A 25,589-nucleotide genomic window follows, 5' to 3' on the forward strand; every position below is an offset into this window, starting at 1 on the left:
TTCATATTGCTCTTGACTGTGGGGAATGTATGAATTGTGGAAAATTTACCGAGTGACTCCTCGGCACAATGCCATGCGGTATATGGGATGTATGGGGTTTTGTTCAGCTATCAAACCAAAAAATGTACAGAGTATCTATTTCAAGATGTTTAATGATGTATTGGTAGGCATGAAGCATGCCAGTAGTAGTCTTTCTGCTCTCCCCTGTATGTCCTAGCCACATGTCCACTCTTTTTGAATAAAGGTCACTTTTTTCTTATCTTGGATTGAGGTGAGGTTTTTTTACTTCCGTATGGGGGAGATCCAGGAATCCAGCAAATTTTACTGCCAAATCTCTCCCAATATTTACGTCATGGTTTAATAATATCATTATACCACATTGCCTTGTTCTGGGGAATCAGTCATTACATGATTATGTTGGTCTAGTGAACAAAGTCCATTCCTGCGGCACCTGCACCGAAGATTTGGAATTCTATTGAATCGAGTGCCACACACTATTTATATTATACAATGTGAACTGTGGAACACTTATCCATTGTGTTTGCAGTAACAAGTACTGTACATGTCTCCTGCTAAAGTCCCCACGCAGACATTGTTAGTTGCATTTCATTGCTGAGAATGTTAAGCAGAAACCCTGGCATTTGTGGTAGCTCGATAAAGTTCCACAAGCATCTTCAGCTCATGTTGAGCTATAAAATAAAAGAAGCAGGTAAAACAGTGGGTTAAAAAAAACTTTCAAACAAAGCATGAATGTGTGGACACTCAAATTTCACACGTTTAGCCCTGGTCCTTGCCTTATGATGAGAAGATGGGTATTGTTTTTATGCCACTTACAGGGTTATTCACTAAAGTTCAAATGGCCTCATAATGAAAGGGGCAAAACCATCCAGTGTGGTACGGGGTAATTCGGACTGTAAAATTCAGACATTGCTCACATTATTTAACAATGTCCAGATTTAAATGCACGCTCCATATGACTGTGAATGTGATCTGGATTTCAGCTGCGCCACATTAGCAGCCAGTGGAGAAATAGAAAAAAAAAAGATAAAAATAAAATAGTGGTGCAAGGCATTTCCTAGCCAGTCCCCACACTAAAGTAAAAAAATAAAAATGTAAAAACCTCAATATGACCTCTATATTACCATAAGGGAGGTTAAAAAAAACTCATCAGTGCCCCCCACTTGCCATGCTGTGGGTGGGAGTATATCTAATAAACAGCGGGCAACTAGTGGCTGCTTACTGTAATAAAAAAAAAAATGTGACTGGGTAGGTTAATGGGAAGGATTTAGGCCCCCTATGCCCTCAATCTTTATTCTATAACTGGAGGGGAACTAATGTCCCCATGCCAGCCCCCACCTGTAATTAGCCCCCACTCATGGTCCTCCTATATAATTAAAAATAATAAAACACCTGATTTGCAAAAAAACTCAGTACAAAAATAAAATAAAAAAAACACTCCTGCTATAGGTGGGGATATCAAGTTCCCCCGGTTATATATTAATAGCCCTCACCATCTGCTAACATGTCAGTAGCCTATAGAAGTTTGTTTTTCCCCTTTTTGTGTTGATTGCTCATGGGCACTGGGAGACCTGCGTTGTTGTTTGTATTTAGAAAGATTTGGGGTAAAAAGTATATTGTGCGGAAATCATCTTGTTGGGAGTTGGGTGATCCACCATAATGAGAGTTGTGATAACTTCATTGATGGCTTGACCCTTATATGTGGCCTTATGGACTGAACTATCCTGTTTGAGTGTGAAAAAAAAAAAATTTGAATTCCAATTTTGCCCAGTGTTTGTGAAATAACTGAAACACAAGCCTTATGTGACTCTGTAACTTTTGAAAACAACATAAACCCTGTACATGAGGAGTACTGTTATAATCAGGAGACTTCGCTGAACACAAATATTAGTGTTTCAAAACCATAAAACGTGTCACAACAATTATATCATCAGTGTAAGTGCCGTTTGTGTGTGGAAAATGCAAAATACTGCATGTATCATTGCTGCAATACATTTTACTGTTTTGAAACACTAATATTTGTGTTCAGCGAAATCTCCCGAGTAAAACAGCACCCCGCATGTGCAGGCTTTATAGTGTTTTGGAAAGTTACCAGGTTAAATTAGCAAATTACATTCTCTGGACTTTCTTGTGACAACTTCTCTGGAACCCCAGAGGAACTAGCTCCTTGCGTAAAGGCACAAAAGTTTGTAGTATGGGCTGTGGAGGAGCAGTATGCACAAGCCGGTGTTTTTAGACCTGAAAAGTGTCTGCAAAAAATGATGGTATCAATCCTTCCCCAGTTGGATCGTGTTCCATACTGGGAGAAGGCTCCAGACACTTTTGCAGAAAAAGACCTATGGTAGTCATAGAAGGCTGAACCACCATATTTGTTGCCCAGGTCTACCAGCTTGTGCATATAGAGATCAAACTCCTCTCTTCTGTTGGGATAGACCGCACAGATGACATCCCTGTAAATACCAAAAGCTAGTACAAATTCAGTCAGTTTCCTGTTTAGGCGGGCATCCCTAGACCTGACAACAACAGATACATCATCATAAGCATATGTTTTATTCTCAACAATATCCTGGGAGGCAATCAACCGGGAAGCCAGGTTGACGTTTTTACCTTCCAGGATATCCCTTTTTATATGCTCAGGTATCATATGAGCCGGGCTAACTTCCTGGTCATCCAGGGTGATGGCTGGAGCAACTAATGGCAAGTCAGCTGGTGCTTGTGAAGCAGCAGCGGGTGGCCCTGCTAGAGTAAGGGCCGTGGTGACCGACTCAAGATTCTTCAGCCTGGAGTTGACCTTGCTCATGGACGCCATGAGTGAGGATAGCATGGCATGTATATCTCCTGGGTTGGATTGGCTAGGTCCTTCCCCGGCATCCATGTTATTTGTAGATGTGCGAAGCAGTTTGAAAAGTTCTCCTTTCCTTGCTGTAGCGGGGTAGGGGATTTGTCGTCTCCTCAATTCCGTGGTTATACGTGGGATCGTCCAGGATCTGATCGATGCTGGACTGGCTAGCTCTCCTCCTTGTGTGGGTGCTAGGCAGGGAGAAATCCTCTACCCCTTCCTGAGACATACTAAAAACAAAACAATTAATTTAGTATAGGAAACCACCAAATTGTACTGGCAGGCTAGCTAGGCCGGATGGCGAAAACATTATACTTGTTTGGTGACAGATGAGGCCCTGCTAATTGCCAAGCGGCTTGAGAGGCTCTATCTATGCGTTGGCGCGAGGGGTTATTGAGGCCACTCGTCATAGTGGCAGGAGTTTTAGACCTCTCGGTGACTGTAAGACAGAAAACAGGGGAAGGGAGTGACAGGTGAGGCCCTCTCTATGCAACATGTGAGGCGGCTAGCTAACGTGTGGACCGATGGGTGTTTGCCTCTGAAACGTTTGAGGCGGGGTGTTGGCCTTGTGGGACCACTAACTGATGGCGATTGCCAAGAAGGGGTAAATACCTATTGGGATGCCTGTGACCCTATTGCCAGCACTCTAACCTAGGGGGTTGAAATTAAATGTATGGCAGAAATACCATATGAGCAGGTGTACGTACCTGGTAGTATGACAAATTCACAGGAAAAACCTGTGTGGAGCAAATATATATAAGCTTGACAGCCTGAAATGGGTAAAAGAAAGTAGTATGATGAGTGTGGATTGTTGGAAAGAAAACAGACGTATAGCCTGTAGCAGCAATGTTTTAAGGTTTGCTTGCGTATGATTGCAAATAAAATGTTGATACTATGCAATAGATATGTGTTACTCAGAAATGTTGGCATGGCTTTAATAAGATATCTGAGAGAGGCCGTGGCCTATGTACCAACAACATATGTGTTATATAATAATGGTGTGTAAGGGGAACATAAAATGTAAGTTATATATATATGTATATTACTGTGCAGGAAACGTATAATTGGTTGGATCAGTACGTGTGATTCAACCCGAGTATGCATGAAAAGGAATTAAATCCTTATGTGTCATGGCTAACAACAAAGAATTGAGGCCTGTAACGTAGGCTGATTTAATTGTAATGAAATGGATAATTAAAAAAAAAATAAAAACTCCAGTAAGCGTGGGAGTCCAATGGTCTATACAGAAATGTTAGCTGATTTCATACCCTTGATGTAATAAGTGATACCTTAAAAATAGCATGAAAATGGTCTGTCTATTTAAACAAGCAACTTTTTAACCAAATGTAAATACATGACATGATGAAATGTAACTCACGAAAAAGATCTATGTGAATACATAGCAGAATAACCGAATCTTAGTATGAAGGGAAACAGAAGTTAGCATGAATAGCTTAACCGTATGCATTTTAATGCGAACAGCAATCGTGCATAGAATATACTATGAATAAGTGCCGACCAGAAAACACAAACCGAAATGACGTTTAAATGAAGCAAGGGAAAAACAGTTTGTACGAATTGATCGCTTCTCTAATACGCATAATTTAGCCGAACAATTTGTAAGAAATGAAGCAGCGAAAAAGGCTTTGAAATGCGACTGTGCAGGGAAAACCGTAAAGCGAGGACCCGTGCTGTACCGTGCACCGTGGGAACCGATTCCTGGCGTGACAGGTAGGTCTGACTTACGGTTTAGGAGTCCCTGGGACGCGGTCTACGACGAAGACCCGGGTAAGAAGCTGGACAGACGGAAAAGGCCTGCAAGAGGATTCCTGGACACAGCTTGCTGCAGAAAAACTTGTGGGTAAGAAAACCAAGATGGCATCTGAGAGAACCCGGAAGTGGATCCTCATTCAACTCTGACCTCGAATGGTAATGAGCAAGGTAAGGGGAGTGCCTTAAGTAGGCTAGAGGTAGCAAACCAGCCCCTCCCACAAATCCAGGCAAATTGCCTTAATACATATATACAGGGAGTGCAGAATTATTAGGCAAGTTGTATTTTTGAGGATTAATTTTATTATTGAACAACAACCATGTTCTCAATGAACCCAAAAAACTCATTAATATCAAAGCTGAATATTTTTGGAAGTAGTTTTTAGTTTGTTTTTAGTTATAGCTATTTTAGGGGGATATCTGTGTGTGCAGGTGACTATTACTGTGCATAATTATTAGGCAACTTAACAAAAAACAAATATATACCCATTTCAATTATTTATTTTTACCAGTGAAACCAATATAACATCTCAACATTCACAAATATACATTTCTGACATTCAAAAACATAACAAAAACAAATCAGTGACCAATATAGCCACCTTTCTTTGCAAGGACACTCAAAAGCCTGCCATCCATGGATTCTGTCAGTGTTTTGATCTGTTCACCATCAACATTGCGTGCAGCAGCAACCACAGCCTCCCAGACACTGTTCAGAGAGGTGTACTGTTTTCCCTCCTTGTAAATCTCACATTTGATGATGGACCACAGGTTCTCAATGGGGTTCAGATCAGGTGAACAAGGAGGGCATGTCATTAGATTTTCTTCTTTTATACCCTTTCTTGCCAGCCACGCTGTGGAGTACTTGGACGCGTGTGATGGAGCATTGTCCTGCATGAAAATCATGTTTTTCTTGAAGGATGCAGACTTCTTCCTGTACCACTGTTTGAAGAAGGTGTCTTCCAGAAACTGGCAGTAGGACTGGGAGTTGAGCTTGACTCCATCCTCAACCCGAAAAGGCCCCACAAGCTCATCTTTGATGATACCAGCCCAAACCAGTACTCCACCTCCACCTTGCTGGCGTCTGAGTCGGACTGGAGCTCTCTGCCCTTTACCAATCCATCCATCTGGCCCATCAAGACTCACTCTCATTTCATCAGTCCATAAAAACTTAGAAAGATCAGTCTTGAGATATTTCTTGGCCCAGTCTTGACGTTTCAGCTTGTGTGTCTTGTTCAGTGGTGGTCGTCTTTCAGCCTTTCTTACCTTGGCCATGTCTCTGAGTATTGCACACCTTGTGCTTTTGGGCACTCCAGTGATGTTGCAGCTCTGAAATATGGCCAAACTGGTGGCAAGTGGCATCTTGGCAGCTGCACGCTTGACTTTTCTCAGTTCATGGGCAGTTATTTTGCGCCTTGGTTTCTCCACACGCTTCTTGCGACCCTGTTGACTATTTTGAATGAAACGCTTGATTGTTCGATGATCACGCTTCAGAAGCTTTGCAATTTTAAGAGTGCTGCATCCCTCTGCAAGATATCTCACTATTTTTGACTTTTCTGAACCTGTCAAGTCCTTCTTTTGACCCATTTTGCCAAACGAAAGGAAGTTGCCTAATAATTATGCACACCTGATTTAGGGTGTTGATGTCATTAGACCACACCCCTTCTCATTACAGAGATGCACATCACCTAATATGCTTAATTGGTAGTAGGCTTTCGAGCCTATACAGCTTGGAGTAAGACAACATGCATAAAGAGGATGATGTGGTCAAAATACTCATTTGCCTAATAATTCTGCACTCCCTGTATATATATATATCCACTAAACAGCAACTTCAATGTTAAAAGATTTTATTTATTTTTACAATTTTTGTTTTTAAACACCTGATCTAGGCAAATATAATGGGGGTTTAGTTACATTATATGATCATACATATATATATATTTTTTTAATTTATTCTTATTGATATATAGGTAAAATATATGATATATGATATATAGTAAAATATACATATATATATTTATGTAAACAATCACACAGTTTTTTTTACAAATAATTATGTATATAGATTTATATTATATCATTCTAAGTGTATTTTGATATCAACATATATATATATATATATATATATATATATATATATATATTAATATCAAAATACAGTTAGAACGAAATTACACATATATTTTTTATTTATTTAATTTTTTTATTATTTTTTAACGTATATATATATTTATTTATTTTATATTTTATATATATATATAAAAATAATTATATATATATATATATATATATAATTAATATCATTCATCGTGTATTTTGATTTTAATACATATTAATATTAAAAAAAACACTTAGACAGTGTATATGTATGTATGTGTATGTGTTATATATATATATATATATATATACGTAGATCATATACATAATATATATATATATATATATATGTGATCTAAGTATATATTTTTTTTATTTTACACTGTTTTCACTTCAATTTAACTTTTTACAGGCAGCAGGGGGACTAGCTGTCATCCCAGGCACTTCCCTTGCTGGCTGGGATGCCAGGCAAGTCCCCCCCATCACGATTCCCGATTACATTCTAAGGGAAGCGAACTAGTATGACACAAGAGGTAAGAATAAGATGTATTTCATGTAGTTTTAAAATAGGTTTCGAGAAAAGCTTACAATAAAGGCTTAGTTTAGTAAATGATGCAGTTGCAGGAGAGAAGGTAGGTTAGTGAGGGGTGGGGAGGGAAAGTTGTTAACAGTTTAATTGATATGCCTTCTTGAAGAAGCAAGTTTTTTGTGATTTTTTGAGGGAATTGAGACTGGGAAGAGTCTAATGGAGTTGGGAAGGGTGTTCCAAAGTACCGTTGCAGCACTAGAGAAGTCTTGAAGGCTAGAGTCAGAGGCAAAAACAGAAGATAAACACAGGTATTCGGCAGAGCATTGGGTGGGAAACACTTGCATATTAGGATTGGTAGACAAAAGCAGTGCTATGGAGAGATTTGAAAGACAAGTGAGAAGTGGACTGCAATCCTCAAGTAAAATAAATTAGCTCCAGGCACTCAGGATTGCTGCAGGAAGGCAGATTTATTGAAAAAAACCTTGCCCTGCTAATCACCGGGATTCCTAAATGTGAGTGCAGTAGCTACCGTTTGTGAGTTACTGCAATCATCAAATAGTCAAGGGAGATGATATCGACATTGGCAAGCACTTTATTTGCATTTGGTGTTAGGCAGACTGATGCTTATGGTGGTGACACAGCTGCTATAACTCTGAGGCTGGTTTAGCATGACCAAACCAAAATAGTTAGGCATGAACTGACTTTCATAAAACCATAATGATTCCTACCAATGATATTGTTGTTCAAAATGTATTCTTGAATATTATCCCTTAATAGCCCTCAAACTATTTTCTAATCACAGATGTTGAGCTCCTTTTTGGTTTCTGGGTTGACCTTTTGAACCCTTTTTAAATTTAGGTACCACATCTGCTTTTCTCCAGTCCTCTGATATGATTTCTGAAATAAAATAATTCCAAAAGATTAAAAACAGTGTTATGAATATTTCTACACTAAGCTCCCTAAGTACTTGTGGGTGAATACCATCTGGCACTGGGGATTTTTAGTACATCCACTATATTTAATTGATGTTGCTATTATCATATGTATGGCTTTTGTAGCAAGGATTTTCAAATATAAAGGCACAGATAATTCTGAAAAAAAACATAGCTAGAATTCCAGCTCTCCTTAGTTAACACACCAAATTTAGATTTCTATGGACAAGAATTTCACTCTTTTCAGTATTATTGTACTTTTGAGGGTTGGTCTTGCTCTCTTTGGCTATGGGCTTTCCATTTTCTAGTTTAGCCCATCTTATGTCCCTTATTGTAAACCTGTTGTCATGTTGATATTTGTTAAAGGATGCAATTGACCCATCTGATTTAAATGTTTTTAATGGATTGTTTTTTACTTGACTATTCCTGTTACTAAGGCACATTGGTTTTAATTTACTTATTTTATATTTGTTTCCCACTGGTATGTATTGACAAATGTCTTTTTTTTTTCGAATTTGTTGAATTTGACACAAAGCAGTTGTTCTTCCCTTCATTATTAGTGTGTGGGGGTTTGCAACAAATGCCTACTTGCTTTCTCCTGTGCGGATTTCTACCCATATGGCTTCTAAATCCACACCACTATTATTACATATCATTCTTTAGACGCTTAAAGAAAACCATTCATTTAAAAATATATTAAAAACAATGTAGTAGATATATATAGAAAATATGCATGTTATTTGTTTTGCATGCTTTTTTTTTAGTATGAAGTATTGTATTGCAATAGCTGCAGAACTAATATCTGCAGCTACTGCAATGATTCCCTTTCTTCCACAGGACATATTTCAATGGTTGTCCAATCACAGACTTCTCAATTACCAGTATTCTCATCAAGGAGTCAATGCCTGCCTCTTAAATTTAGGTACACTGAGCTAAACTACCAGGAAGTAACAGGAAAGGCTGCATGACTGACAGCCAGGGAGGTATAACACAGTTCATTTGTAAAAGTTTCCATTTAGATATATAGCAATCTAAGGTACACTGTGTATTTGAAGTGTTTCTTTAAGACTTGGGGTGTTTGATGGAGTTAGAAATAGTTTGGAACCGAAGAAAGATTGTCTCTATGATATATCTGAGAGGAGAGTTGGGCTTATTGTTATTATTAAATGTAGCAAATTAACTAACTGTTAGTTTAAGCAACTAGGAGAGAGGAGAGAGAAAAATATATGAGACAACAGTAAATTGATATGATGCTTGAGTTTGTCTTTAAGATTCGTCTTGTTCATATATTTATTATACTTATTTTTTTTATTTAAGTTGCAAGAACTGTGTTCACCATGTTCTTTAATTGACCATTAATATTGCTTTGCATCTGACAGAAAATATTTTATTATGGAGTGCATGAAAATATTAATAAGATGAATTGGGAAGAATATATTGTCATTATAGTACATTAAACCATCAGCATTCGTGACACAGAGGCTTTGTAAATGGACAGGAGGACATTGCTTTTCTCTGAAGTCATTTACATATGTGTGAGGTTATATTTTACAGGATGACATTGTCATTTCTTAATACACACGTATCAGTCTACCATTTAAACAGTGAGTTGAGGTTACTTGACACATTGATATGATGCTTGAGTTTGTCTTTAAGATTCGTCTTGTTCATATATTTATTATACTTATTTTTTTTTATTTAAGTTGCAAGAACTGTGTTCACCATGTTCTTTAATTGACCATTAACATTGCTTTGCATCTGACAGAAAATATTTTATTATGGAGTCCATAAAAATATTAATAAGATGAATTGGGAAGAATATATTGGCATTATAGTACATTAAACCATCAGCATTCGTGACACAGAGGCTTTGTAAATGGACGGGAGGACATTGCTTTTCTCTGAAGTCATTTACATATGTGTGAGGTTATATTTTACAGGATGACATTGTCATTTCTTAATACACATGTATCAGTCTACCATTTAAACAGTGAGTTGAGGTAACTTGACACATTCCAAACCAATGTGGCAAAGTCAGGTATTCACTATGATACTGATATGGGTGATAGCTTACTGTCACCACCACATTCTTCTGATGGTCACATGGGCATTTTTACCCTTTCCCTTAAAGTAGCCTGGAAGAGCATTATACCACTGATCAAAATATATTATATTAGATCTTATATTAGATTCTATATTAGATGGCTTCTTTGAGAAGAGTCTGTACTACTAATAGAACCAGACACAAAAGATCACTAGCCACAGACAAGACTTTACAAACTCACACCAATTGTTCTTCTAAATCAGTATTTTGGTGGAGCCGTGCCAAAGAGACTAGAACCCAAGACGATTTCATATGTAATGGTGGCAAAACCTGCCTTGTACTTAACATTACAACTAATGGTCAAATATGTATTGCTGCAAAGACTGCACAAGTAGTGGTCAAACCATTGCATGATGATTCCATAAATTGCTCTATAACAATTACAAACACTACTGGTTTTTATACTCATGCTTGGCTATTTGAAGAGCCTCATCCTTTCACAAACAAAGGGGTTGGTTCAATATTTTATCATTTGCAATATTCTAATGTTTCTCTAGATCAAGACAATCCGGTTCCCTTTACATCTATTGCAACTGGTGATAATGATAATGTTCAAGGCACATATAATACCACATGGCCAAGAGGATACGTCCGTATCATAACTAATCGTACTAGAATAGAAAACAGGGGTTGGTTTGCTGTTTTATTATTTTGTACCCCACATACTACACCTACTGTTCATAATTATTCCCATATTCCAATACCCTCATCATGTGTGAACACTACTATAATTCAGAAGGCTGTACACATAACACTAAATATATCTACCCCTGATGTACAATTATGTAACCCACTACCTAATAGAGAGAAGAGAGAATGGTATGCTACCCTATCAGAGGTACGGGAACAGCTATGGGGATATTAAATGGTATAGATATGGAAATACTAAAGAATAAGTTATCCACGGAAAGAATTAGGGATAGGATTCCATGTAATGGCTAAATGGGCCCCTACTGTGGTACAATCACAATGGCAGGAATTACAACTAGAACAGTCTATGTGCACCTATCTAGGTAATCTAACATATGCAATTACTAACCTAACAAAAGGAAGCACTGACTGGACCTTATGTGCCACTAGAGTTTTATGTATGCATCAACAGAGGTTAAGACTAGAGAATACTCTTATGGTACCCAAAATACAGAAAGTCAGAGAAATTATGGAATTGACTGACAACTACTGGATTAGTTTAAGGTCAAATGATGTATATTGTGAAGAATGGGTAGAAGATGAGATATCGAGTTATTCATGTAGGGTTGGATTTACGTTATACGAAGTTGCTCCAACCCATATAAAACTAGGATGTAAGTTCTTCACTTTACCTACACCTGTGTTTAATGTACTTAATAATAATCTTACTTGGTGGAATCCAACTTATACAGGAGAATATATATTCCCCAAGGATAATAAAACATATTCATTAGAACACTGTGATAAGGCAGATAAAGGTTACACATGCAGACATTCCATCTATGAACCATGCTTATTAGCTAATCAAATAAGTAGTTGTACTTGGCATGTATATCCATCGGATTATTCAATTATGTTAGAAATAGAACCACAAACAGTGTGCCTAGCTACCAACCAACCTGTCAATATTCCCAAAGTTGATGAACATTTACCCTTTGTGGGATGTATATCAAATGCCACCTGGATAATGTGGAAAGATCAGACTTATTTCCTGCAACCTATTCCTAGTATATACAAGTCCATAACATATATTCCACCTGCGTTACCTATCGTTGATTATCAACTTCCTATAGGAATAATAATCAATTTAATACAAGGAAAAGAGGATATGTTTAAACATTTGAAAGCACATAAAGATGCCTTAGTACATACTGAAATAACCACCCACATAGTTGAAAGGGAATTAATTAAAGTTAGTTCTAAAATCCAGGAAAATTTTGCCCATCATTGGTATGATGCCCTCACAGGTTGGTCTTCTACTGTAAGGTCCTTTTTCTACCCTATTGTCATTATTGTAATAATACTTGCATTAATGATATTGTTTAATTTTTATCTAACTTGCACACTTAAGAAACGTGTACAACAAATGATTACAGAAGCTGAAAATCGACAGCTCGAACTCCTCTTAAAGGGAAAACCTACGGCACAGAGCAAATGGGGAAAATCGAGGTGAAGAAATAATCAAAGTCCCGCAGACGTGATTAGCACATCTGAATATACCTCCTTTTGTTTCTCTGCCGCAGGCTTCCCATGGATATTTACCGTAAGATAGATCATGATGTGATCTAAGAGGGGAATTGTAGATACAAATATCCATTTTGCTATCTATCCTAGCTGTTCATATAAGGGTTAATTTGAACCAAGAATAAATTTGGCATTTTATCTCCTATTCTCGGAAATAGGATTTATATAAAATCCTAGTTACGGAAAAGTACTGATTTCGAAATGTTTTTGTTAATTGTCCAAGATATCGGTATTTGTAAATATCTGGTTTTAATCAAATGTGTAATGCGTTATATAACGAAAGATTATAACTAGAAACAGCTGTTTATAACTTGTGAAAAACATATTATGTAATTAAATGCTCATGACCCCCACCGACATGAAAATGGGGTATAAATGCAACTGACGTATAATTAAATTTGAATTGGTTATAGAACACATCTCTTGTCTTCTTGACTGATTCCCAGCATCCTGTCTGTCTATCTAAGAGGGTGTGGCTCCGACAAAATATCCATCTAACAAAGAGGGTTTCGTGTATAGCTGATTTTATCCCCTACAAATATAGAGGTGTGTTTGTATGTAGTGTTGGTATTTTAATGCAGGCATGCATTTGTGTGTAGTGTTGGCGAGATGCAGTGGTGTGGTTATATATAATGGTGATGTTTTAATACAGAGGTGTGTTTGTATGTAGTGTTTACACTGGAATGCAGGAATGTGTTTGTGTGTAGTGTTGGAAAGATGCTGAGATGTATGCAGATATATACACCCATATACACACACTGACACACATGCAGATACACAGACACACAGTCACAAAGAGATACAGAGACACACATATATGTGGCCTATGGAGTATTGATGATGATGATGATTATTATTATTATTATTATTATTATTATTATTATTATTATTATATTATTAGCCTCATTTACAGTGCAGATGGTTACTGCATTTACAGTTAGGCAGCTATAGAATTATATAGAAACTTTATAAAGAGGATCCAACATAACCTAAATTGGTTTGTTCCTCATAGGCATCCTGGATATCTGTTTCTTTGTACAAGTTCATTTTTCAGTTTTTCTTCTCGTTTTACAATGTTCTAATGAAAAATTTAGTTGCTTTGCAAATACAATTTTAATAAGCCTTTATATTTAAGTATACCACATAAAGCCTCTTACACAATATTACTTGCATTAGACAGAAATAAGTTTATTAGGAAATATGTAAAAAAAATAAAAGATTAATCATAAAATATCTAGCAATAATACAATTTGACATCACAGTCCAAAAATCCATCATTCTTTTGTGACATACAAGCCATAAAGCTACTCACAAGCAGCAACTAAGATATTCAAATGGTTATATTTTATAGGGTTACATTGTTGCTCTGTAATACCAGCATTCATAATGTCTTTTGGCTTTTTCGAAAACTGTTTAGGCATTCTGTACAATTGGATCTTCTTACTCTTGCCATGCCTGCTTCAAATACATATTCTTGCAGGTTCCATGAGATTGAAGATGCAATGCCATATATTTAAGGCTGACTTTACAGGAAGGTCTAAGGTGCAAAGATCAGTAACGGCACAATTTAATTGAACTCATCTCCATTAACAACTCCTTAATAATTATCACTAGCCACCGTCTTTTTTATGGCTTTGTAAATGTTCCGACCAGAAGACAAACATTTATCACCTTTTCCACTTAAGATTAAGCTAGAGACAACATAACATTCTCATTTCCATTTAGGTCATTGGCCATTTACATCTTCTCTACATATAGATGCTCCAGTTTTGTTAATATATAACACTTTTTTTTTTTTTAATCAAAGAACACCTTTACCAGTAGTTCACTGGTAGCTCATAGAAACTTCTCTTTGCGAGGCATTCTAGCCAGTTGCCAAGTGCAGCCTATCACATTGTCAGTCCTCTATATATCATTAGGGTAACTCTCAGCAATCCCTACACCAAATAGGACATTACAAAGTTAAAGGGACACTATAGTCACCAAAACAATTTTTGCTTAATTAAGCAGTTTTTGTGAATATATCATGCCAATGAAGTCTTTTGTTATTGTTTATGCAGATCTAGCTACACCTTCCCTGGCTGTGACTCACACATTTTCAATCAAATGTTAACTTACTTTAGAAGTTTTTATCACATGCTCTGTAAATTGAACTTTTATCACACAAAGGGTCTAGAAAGCTAGTAGATAAGTATTTCTAAACTAAACAGGCTGTGCAATAAAGGAAGTGTAAACATTAGATCTCTCGTTACAGGAAGTGTTTTGGAAGGCTGTGTAAGTCACGTGCAGGAAGGTGTGACTAGGGCTACATAAACAAAGTGATTTTCCTCCTAAATATCAGAGAATTAAGCAGTGAGACTGGCATGACCTATACAACAAAACTGCTTCATTAAGCTAAAGTTGCTTTGGTGACTATAGCATCCCTTTAAAGATAAAACACAGTCATCATTGCAAAAGTAATAGTTAAAATTAAGAGTAATATATGAAATGTGCCCACACAGAAGCATTTCCAAATTACAACTTTTAACTCTCACTTTTTTTTTGCTTTCATTAGACATCAAAATTCATGAAAAAAATATCTGACTTATAAAAAGCATGCATCACTGCTGTTTCCGAAAAGTAACAGAATATTTACATACAAATAATTTTTTATTAAAATGGAGATATTTAGCTTTCAAATGTGGATTATCAAAGCAGAGCTATTGAAACAAAAAGCATTTCAGAACAATGAAAGGATTGTTATGTCTGTTCAACCCTTTGGGTCACAGGGTTGACTCAGCCCTTCATCCTTCCGAGGTAGATAAAATTAGTACCATTAAATCGGGTAATAGTAACAACCCCTGGATGTTGGGCTAAGGTAACATCCCCAGGACGTACTTGGAAACCAGAGTAATCTGAATGTGCCTTTCCTGTTTTTTAAAGAATTATGAGGTAGAGGTCTAAAGCAGGGTTGTCTAAATGCTGGCCTCCAGAGGTTTTTAAATTACAAGTCCCATAATTCTCTGACAGTTTATCTCATGTAATAAAAAGAAATTCAGGAGTTATAGTTGGTCAACATCCGAAGGCTGGAATTTGACAACCCTGGTCTAATAAGCTTGTTGTGAGTAGAAAGCACATTTTGAAGGTTAAAAGTCTGCACTTTGTTATACTCTGTTTTATGTTTTGCATTTCCATCTTATACTAGCACAGAATATGACAGTAGAATAAGACATATTTATTCTAAGTAATTAAAAATCTTGTGATCCATGTCTTGTCTACAATGGATCACTGTATAACGTACATTGGCCACCCTGCTGGAGTCAAAGCACGAAACAAAAACGATCCTTGTTTACTTGAGCACAAAGAACAAATATTCCTCTATAACCATTTTAGTTCTAACATACAATCAGCCATGGTAATTCTAATAACGTTTATAATAAAAAGGATAACGATTTTAAAAAGAAGAGAAGTGAGACATAGACAGGTAAGACACTTAAGTTATCTTACGACCTTGAGCTTTTGCATTTTATTCGAGGTAGGGGGGATATATATTTCCATTAAAAAAAGCATAAGAACTGGATAAGAAAAATCAGATGATCTATCACTTGCTTTGATGGTCATGTTCCTTGGCATGATGTGCATTTTTCTGGTGGGCCTCTAGAAAGGAAAACAAAGGCTTTCAGGTCAAATTAGCACATTTTTTTGTTTTTATGGCAAAGGTTTGTGTCTCCTTCAATATCACGATATAGAATAATGCATCTTTAGCTAAGTCAATGCATTCCATGCTTCAGAAAAACTGGAATAATAAATATAATTCTGGAATAATAGTTGCTAATAACTGGATTCAATTTGAATGCAGCGGGGGAGCCTAAACTAGATTGAGAAGAAAGAAGGATGTGAGGCACACATATGTTCTATGTTCAGACTTTACCAAAAACTGTCATAGCAGAACCTCTTGGCCAAACCTCTAGATATAGGGATTATGCGGCGTGAGTCCAGAAGTAAATTATATTTCTGCATCTAATGTTGTATTTTAATTCAAAAATGTATTTGCCAGTCGTAAAGTGTTTTTTTTTAAATATTTTTGTTTCATGTAATTATTTTTGTCAGAAACACAAGGACTCACCAATCACTATCGACTATTTAATTGTCCAATCCCACCTTGCAAGTATGATTCATCACTTTGCATTGACTGCTTAATGTTTTTATGTATGACTAAAATTGTGAGATTGACATTCTTTTTTATGTTTAATTATATTGTCTATATCCTATTTGTTACCTTGATGTTCACCTGACGTCTGGGGTCCAGTAACTCTGTAGGGGGTACAAAATGTTAAAATGAGTTTGCAATTTTTCCTAAAGACTTATGAGATCTTTTTTTGTTTACCAAATATCAGTACCTTGCAAGATTACATGCAAGATCTGATTGTGAATGTGTAACAGTAGACTTAAAGGACCTCTACAGGAACCCAAAACACTTCCTCACAATGAAGTGGTCTAGGTGCCACGTATCCCTCATCATAGCACTACAGCTGAAGACATTGCCACTCTGCAGGTACTCCACTGTTTCTATGAGATGGTCTCAAAGAGCCATGCATGTGCACTAGTCTCCCAATGGGAAAGCTTTGAATTGACCAAATTGTATTTTGTTGGTTTTTAGTCTAATTTGTCACATTAGATGGGCTTTATCAAACCGTTTGATAAAAAAAAAATATTTGATAAAGTCCATCTAATGTGGTGAAAAGCATATTACATTTTGCTGTATTTTTTTTTTATCATTTACATATTACTAATAAACTAGTTAATTTTTAACTCTCCAGGACCATCCTGCTTCCTTCCGGTCACCTGGACCTCACATTCCTTCTTGGGGATCATACCACCTATGCTTTGAGGACTGAGCAAAAACCTCTTTTTGCTCCAGGTTTATAAGTAAATTTCCAGCTATTTTAAACACCTTTCCAGTTACGGTGGGCACTATATTGAATTTCTTTTTTATCCACATACTGCCACAGGGAGTACCAGTATTACAATATATATGCAGGAGTGGGGATTGTGCCACTTCATGCTATCGGTTAGGAGCCATTTTCAGGTTCCATAAAATGTGAGTGTATACACAATATTAGCCACACCAGTGACAACATATTGGTATCTATTCTGTTTATATTTCATAATGGATCAACCAAGAGATATACTTCACATCCTTAGGAGAGTTACTGTACTGCAAAGGTGCATACAAGTAGATCTTACTGGTAGCTCTATGTATTGTAAGTGCATCTTCTCTTTTTCATTTTTAGGATAACATCAACCAACCTACTACACAACATATTTTCCTGTGTGCTAGTCTCATTTCATACTCGATTATCCCTGAGGAATTCCCTAGGCGTTGATCTCTTCATCTGTTTACATCCCTCCTTTGACCCAATAAGAGAGACTCCTGTTTGAATTGTTCCAACTACCTTTTCCTACCCAACTTGCAAGAGATAGAAACGTACCTCCTTGTTTTTTCACGAAACCACAACAGCCCACTGTACTAGTTGTGGTGCCAGGAGGGCACTAGCACTATGCCAGCGTAATGTGCCAGACCATTTTTGCATGGTGTGGTACTTACCTGGGTCCTGTCATGCACCCATTTTGCATGTGGTCTTCAGAAACAATAAAAACTGAATTCCTATATAAACATTGCTTTGCTGAGTGTGTCACCTCAGTTCTCTCTCAGCCAATGAATAACTTACAAGTCCTTCTATTTAACTAAACTGACATCTATTTTCCCCAGCTCTGAGAGGTAGCAAGGGGCACTCCTGGGACCATAACAAACCCAGCATGCTTTAGTGGTTATGGTACTTAGAGTGTTCCTGTATAGAAACAGGAACTGTTTTTTTCATGTAAATTAATTTTAAAGGGATACATCTAAGCCACCTCAAATTAAATCCAATGTGTTGTTTGGGCTGTAATTAAGTATGCTTGTTGCTTTGTACTGTTTTTAGTATTTACATTTTTTAAATAGTACATGTTTCCAATATTGCTCCGCTAATACAATCATATTATTGCATTGACTTAAGTTTCCGGGAGTTGTAATTCATCTGTGCTACAGAAGACTGACAATTGAACTAATTATTGCATTAGCATAGCATTTCTACAGAAAGAGAAAAGAACATCATGATTGGCTCAATAGAGTTCACTGCAGAAGCTGCAAATACTGGGGAGTGGCAACCAGTGTAGAAATTTCTAAAAAGTTTTTTTTTTTAAATAATATTATTTTAATTCATTGCCTTTGCTTAAATTATTAATGCACAACCGGTATAAGGAATGAAAAAATATTTGCCAAATGCAACCTGTTCCTTTAAAGAGGAAGTGTCTGTTTTTAAAAGCTAATTTTCCTTCTTTATGTTTTAAATTACATACTTTACAAGGTAGACACAGTATGTAAATTAGTTAACTTCTAGAAAGAATTCAAAACACACATGTGCCCGTGGGATGTCTGAGCGCTTGTATGAGCCTCTGAAATGTGGAACAGTCGCAGAGGTAAATAGATTTTTTTACTTACCTCCACTGTTCTATTCACCCCAATAGGAGCTGGAATGGCATTAACATTTGTGACGGAACAAGGAACTGTCTCTTCACTGGAAGTGACAGTACCTCATTATTCGTAAAAGGGAAAAGAACAAATAAAATCTCACGTAATGTCATGCCCATCCAACAAGCGTTTGTAAGTGGCAATTTCCATTTCCAGGTGCGTTTTCTGGTCCATGAGAATCTTGTAGTCATTGTTTTGGTGCTCAAGGTCAGAACGGATTTGGCCCAGTTCAGACTCTGCATCGTTGATAACACTCTGTAGTTGTTCCAACTTAGAGCCAAAAGTGCCTTGTATCTCTTCCAATGTACCCTCTAGAGCTGAGTTCTAGAACACAGACAATATACATAATATCAGAAATATTGTAGTCACTATAAGAATAAAATATCACATGAAATATTATTAAAAAAAAGTTACATTCTTTCAATTATTTGTACCTAAAACTATGGCTATAAAGGGAATGGGAAATGTATGATAATGATTTTCTATTCTGTTGTGTTCTCAAGATTATATTTAGAGGGGGACTTTTGATCAGCAATGGAACATGGAGATTGTTGTTGGGAAGCACAAAGCACAAACATAATCCGTCCAATAGATAAAATATTGAGGGATTTTAATGGAATACTAGTAGGAAAAGGGAGACACTTTTGATAAAATAGATCCCTTTTAAGACCTCATCTAGATAAGCATGTTGAGTTTCAGATAGATTTAAATATACTAGAGCTAAATATTTATAGTGTAAATTGATTTAACTCTTAATGTAATCTGTGTAGAACTGATTACAGCAATTTTTGGATGGTAAGATAATCAAGAGTAACATCATAGCATGCTTTTTCTTGCATATTTCACTGTAAATTAATAGTAAAAATGATAGTGAGTGATAATGGAAATGTTCAAGAAACAAATTGGATAGACATATTGCTTTCTTAACCAGAATGATGTGTTTTCATTTAGCTAATGGTGTAACTGGAAAGACCAATATTCTTTTGTCTTCAATATTTCTATGTGACATAACCTTCACACAACAAAACCTGAATACCAAATTGGTTTGCTAATCATACAAAAAGTGTGTCATTTTTTTCACTAAGTGGACTGAAGCATATCTTCCAAGAAACATGCATCCCCCCCACCACCAATAAATACCATGCTCATTTCACTCTGCAGCTCAATCTCCAGGGCCTGCATGTTCCGCTTCATTTCAATGATTTCCATTTCGAATGACTGCAACTGCTCAGATCCAGAGACCACTTCACGATTCAGTTCCTCACTCTAGCAGATAGAAATATAGATTATTACAATTACCTTCCCTCCCCCAAAAAATAAAATAAACTGAATGAATGTTTGAAACCTGGTTACCCTTTGCCGGAACATTTCTTCAGCCTCTTTTAGATTTTGGTCCATCAGGTTTTCATATTCATCTCGGACCTCAGACAAGACAGTGTTCAGGTCAACAGATGGGGCAGCATTGACTTCTACATTGACCCTGGCTCCAAGTTGGCCAAGCAGATTGTCAATTTCCTGAAGTAGAACATTTATTATTATTTATCAGGATGAGCCATTCAGTCAGATAAAATGTCTGACCTTCAGCATATAGAGAAACAAACATATAAATGATTAGGTTCCCAAAACAATAGAACAGAGGATTTATCAATTGTACAGAACAAGTCAGGACTGACCCAAATACCTTTAAAGTGCACAAGGCATTTAAGGCATATGAATTTAAGATATTGACTGTCAAATGCAAGAAATGTAAAGTAAGATACATCATACGATAACATTACAGGGACATTCAAAGCACCATAACTACTACAGGATGCAGGACGTAGTTTGACAAAAAATGTTCCCTGTTTTACTAAAGCCTCAGTGCACTTCAACTTCCACATATAATATCTATTATAGTCATATTTGTAATGCAGCGATAAACTGAACTCATGAGAAGACACGCTCTGTCAATTAATTACATGCAAATAAGGATGAAATTGTTGGGAAAAAAAAGAACACATTTTGGACTTCTGCATTAGCATCACGGACAGTAAGAGGACAACTCCATGTGGAGACAGCCATTTTTCATAAAACTGCTTTAAAATGGTTTGACCCAGAATTGGGGGACAGAATTGGCAATCTACTAGAACTAAAAACACTAGAATGTCAAGTACTGGTTATGGTGCATAGAATTACTCTTTAAATGTTGTTCATGACTTTGGGTGGTTTCTAATTTTTAATTCACCTTATTAATGAATCAAAATAAAATGCCATCGTATTACCTCTTCATTAGACGTCTTAATTTCCTGTAGCTCTTCCTCAAGACTTTGGACATGTGTCTCAAACTTGGCTGTCTCCCCATTCAGTGCCTCAAGGACTCCTCCTAAATGATTGACATCTGTCATAGCACTCTCGCTAAACTGGAGCTCTATCTCATACCTTTGGGAGAGAAGATAACATTAACCAGCGCTATGCATACTTTATATGATTAAAAAAACTGAATCTCTATATTTGTTAGGTTGTTCTAAATCCCTACTCACTGTAGTGGTTATGGTGCCAGGAGTGACTTCTGATGATGGAGAGCTGAAAGTTCTCTGTCTGAGCTAAGTCTCAGAGCAGGGTCTAGCTCATTGGCTGAGAGCTATCAGCTGATGCTTATCAGCTAATAAGCTAGCCCTGCATTTTTTAGGAGCTTCTGGTTTTCTGTCGTCAGTAATGGAGGAGGTGAGTAGCACCTAGCAGACCCCAGTTAAGAAGTCAAACCTTTCTAAAATAATTTGACTACTTACAAGAGGTGGGGGCAGTGACTTTCTTTGAGTGTTGGGAAATTCCTTTAAATCAGTAAGTTTTTCTTTGCACCAGTAACCATTACTGTTTTCTGTCCATCTGTCTGACTATCTGTCCCTCCATCAACTTTTCTGTATGTCTATCTTTCCATATGTCCATTCTATTTATCTATCTATCTATCTATCTATCTATCTATCTATCTATCTATCTATCTGTCTGTCTGTCTGTCTGTCTGTATGTCACTCCATCTCTCTGTCCGTCTGTCTATCTAAGCAGAAATGCTTCCTTTTATATAAAAGTTCCTGTCTTTTAACTTACTTGCCCTTGAAATCATCAGCGGCTAGTTTAGCATTACCCAGGGCTAGGATTAGACTGGAATTTTCCTTAGCAACTTCACCAATCTGAAATACATGAAACTAACTTGAAATATTGCATATGACACATCTGATACTTTTAGATTTTTAAAATTGATAGGAATCATAGAAAAGATACATATTAATTGTCTAGTGGTAAATCTTGGCTCTAACCGTTTGTCACCGACATTTTGGAATAAAGATAATTTTGATGTGTAAACTCAATTTTAAAGGTTAAAAGGGGTTGAAGTAATGGCATCAGTGAAAAGATGACATATCAGTAGACTTGGCATGGCCAGAAAATGTATTTTGGTTGAACTATTGTTTCCAAAAATAAATACCAAATTTTGGACATATACCGGTTTGGATCTAGTGAGAAAAGGTAAGCAGTAGATGGAAAAACAGGAGAAGCAGTAACATATCCTGTGTGTATATATTATCTATGTATTAAATATGTCATTTATAAATATATTGAGAGATGATTTTAAAGTATTTTTCTCTTTTTACTATTCCTCCTTTTTTGCTCAGTTCTCACTTGATCTGTAAATAAAATAAACCTATAGTTACCGTCCCCTATTCATCAATCTTCTCTATTTTTTGTCATCAAGCATCTCTCTTTTTTGGCACCATAGGTGGAATATACTACCACTAATCAAAATGAAATGCTGGGTCATTCAATAGTTTTATGATTTGGCTACATTTTGGCTCAGGGTTTGGGATTTTGACCTAACACCTGATCGTCCCAAATTTGGAAGAATTGTAGTTCGGAACGCAACAAATCTACATATTAGGAATAGAGGATAGAGAATTAGTGATTGGGGTTAGGGGTATAAAGTTCGAAGATAGGTTACTGTATCGATTAGGAATAGTGCATTTATTGAGAATTCTGATTACTGATATGATAAGGCTAGGGATTAGAGATTAAAATAATTTAATTTACAACTTTCACCAATCTGAATGCCAATATCACAGTGATGCCAGAACATCAGCACTGATATATCTGTAACCACTGTTCTGTCATTTACTATACTTACCCCGCCCCTCAACGTCTACCATTAATGTACTAGCTTACAGCTGGTTAATGTGTGATTTGGATTAATTTTACCTTAATTATAGAAAGTTTTTTTCACATAAGGATACACAGTCAGTGATATTCACAAAACCATGAGGACTTTTTAAGTACGCACGTGGCAATTTCAAATCTGATGCAATAATAGCAAGGATGAAAATATATTGAACTTGAAGAATTTTAGAGTTCAGTTATTTTGACAATTTACAAATCCCTGATAGAACAAACCACAGTTCAGTGAATATCCCTGTTAGGCTTCAATAGTTTAGTAACTTAATGGATAGCATTAACACTATAGCCATCAGGACTCCCTGGTGAATCTAATTGACCAGACCTGCCAGGCTTTTACAAACAGACAAAATAAAAAAAAAATAGAATTTGCTTTTGTTTTTTTTTAGGTTCAAAAACAATCTTGAAATATAGTTAATTAATGCTGTTCTTCCAAATGGATTCTGTGTTTTGGAATGTGACATAATACTGCAGTAAAATAAGTATTGATCCACATTTGTAATTTTTTAGTTAATGTCTTTTTTTATTCTCTCAGGTTTTATTTAATATAATATATTAATTATCTATACCAATTATTATGTTATAGTTACCTTACTCTGGAGTTCAGCAATGATTTTGAAATAATGAGTGCCATCGGGAGGCATTTGTGGGGTGTTATTTTCATACCATTCCGATATGTTCCTCTCCAACTTTGCATTTTTTTGCTCTAATGTGTGAACTGTACCCAGATATGTTGATAGCCGCTCATTTAGAACCTGCATTACTTGCTTCTCATTTGCACCCAAAAAATTATCGATTTTTGAAATATTTTGGCCTGCATGTCTGCTAGAATGACTCCCATGGCAATGACCACCATGTGAAAATCCAGAGCTATATTTATGCTTTAAAGAAGAATATTTGGAAACTTCTTTACTAGCAGATCCACGATGGACACTGGTTTTGTGATTGCTTGTCTTACGGTGGTGACTTCTATAATGAGGCACATGCTGACCCATTTGATGAGACATGTGGTGTCCTCCATGATGGGCAATATAATGTCCTCCATGATTGGCCATTTGATGACCTCCATAATTGGACAGTTGATTACCTCTTTGATGGGCCATATAATGTATTCCAGACGCATGCTGACCACCATGATGGGACATGTGATGACCTCCATGATGGGACATGTGATGACCTCCATGATGGTACATATAGTCTCCTCCATGAGTTGGCATCTGATGGCCCTCATGTCGGGACATGTGATCATCTTCATGATGAAACATATGATTGTCTCTATTATAGACCATTTCGTGATCTGTATGATTGGATGAGTGTTGACCTCCATGGTGAGACATATGATTGGAATTGTTATGGTCTCCATAGTTGGTCATGTGATGGCTTCCATGATTGGATGTATGATGGGTTCCAAGGTGAGAAATATGCTGTGATCCATGATGAGACATGTGGTGGCCTCCATGATAAGACATGTGCTTGCCCGCATGATTTGGGATTTGGTGGCTTCCATGATGGGATATATGATGGCCTCCATGAGGTGTCATTTGGTGGCCTCCAAGGCAAGTTATGTATTTAGCCCCATGATGAGAAATTTGGTGGCCTCCAGACATATGTGAACCTCCATGTCTTGATATATGAGAGTCTTCAGTAGATGTGTGCTGAAGTCCTTGATATGGCATATGCGAGTTTCCATTATGGGATACAAGTTCTCTTGCATTTTCACTAATATGGCTGCCGCCATTGTGAGATCCAGGGGAACAGTGACTGTGATCCATCATGTTGCTGCACACTTGTTTCTTTTACGCTTGATACAAAAAAATACAGAACAGCAGGAATCCATGCAGTTAAATTGACAAAAGAGAAATTAAATGTTTTTTTTTTTCTGTTGTTTCTTATATATTAAGTAAAGTGGGAGTTGCATAATCTGTAACATTTATGGGGACTTTACAGGCGTCTTGTGTTTTTCCCATTTATCAGTCATTTTCTTAAAGACAGTCTCTTTTAATAACACCCTTCTCATTTGGAAGTTAATAAACACCTACAACAAAATAATAAAACAATCTACTACGTTTCATTAAATATGTTCACACCAACAAGGAGAATTGTCTCTTTACAAATACACAAAAACAGCTTAGGAGGAGATAGTTACACATTTACTATTGAAAAAACCCTAACAATTTACATTCTCGTAATCGTACAATAATCAGAACAAGAATTAGAATGACTGGTGTTTAAGTATACAGCAATATTACATATTGTTTTTTATAGTTCTTTTAATGTTCTGTTTAGTAGTTGTAACCCTCTTTTTTCACAAGGCAAAAAATAAACATAGATGA

General features: G+C 36.5%; 1 protein-coding gene across 1 annotated transcript; it reads right to left on the reverse strand.

The window, feature by feature from the left end:
* Positions 1-8,052: 8,052 nt before the first annotated feature.
* LOC134566170 (keratin, type I cytoskeletal 19-like) lies at positions 8,053-25,097 on the reverse strand. Its single transcript, XM_063425874.1, has 8 exons — positions 23,847-25,097; positions 22,144-22,226; positions 21,321-21,477; positions 20,413-20,574; positions 20,200-20,325; positions 19,163-19,383; positions 16,765-16,799; positions 8,053-8,153 (listed from the first exon to the last, which is right to left on the reverse strand). The coding sequence occupies exons 1-8, from the start codon at positions 25,029-25,031 to the stop codon at positions 8,053-8,055; spliced, it is 2,070 nt and encodes a 689-aa protein (XP_063281944.1). The 5' UTR covers positions 25,032-25,097.
* Between the last annotated feature and the right edge of the window lie 492 nt (positions 25,098-25,589).

This window comes from Pelobates fuscus, chromosome 6 (assembly GCF_036172605.1).
Source record: "Pelobates fuscus isolate aPelFus1 chromosome 6, aPelFus1.pri, whole genome shotgun sequence".
Taxonomy (NCBI): domain Eukaryota; kingdom Metazoa; phylum Chordata; class Amphibia; order Anura; family Pelobatidae; genus Pelobates; species Pelobates fuscus.

What these genes read in the sequence shown, in the direction of transcription:
- LOC134566170 (XM_063425874.1), bottom strand. Translation starts at nt 25,031, where the DNA reads ATGATGGATCACAGTCACTGTTCCCCTGGATCTCACAATGGCGGCAGC. An exon ending in TTGCTGAACTCCAGAGTAAG is followed by an intron (nt 22,227 to 23,846) that starts GTAACTATAACA and finishes CATGTATTTCAG; the next exon opens with ATTGGTGAAGTTGCTAAGGA. An exon ending in GACGTCAGGTGAACATCAAG is followed by an intron (nt 8,154 to 16,764) that starts GTAACAAATAGG and finishes ATTTTATTTCAG; the next exon opens with AAATCATATCAGAGGACTGG.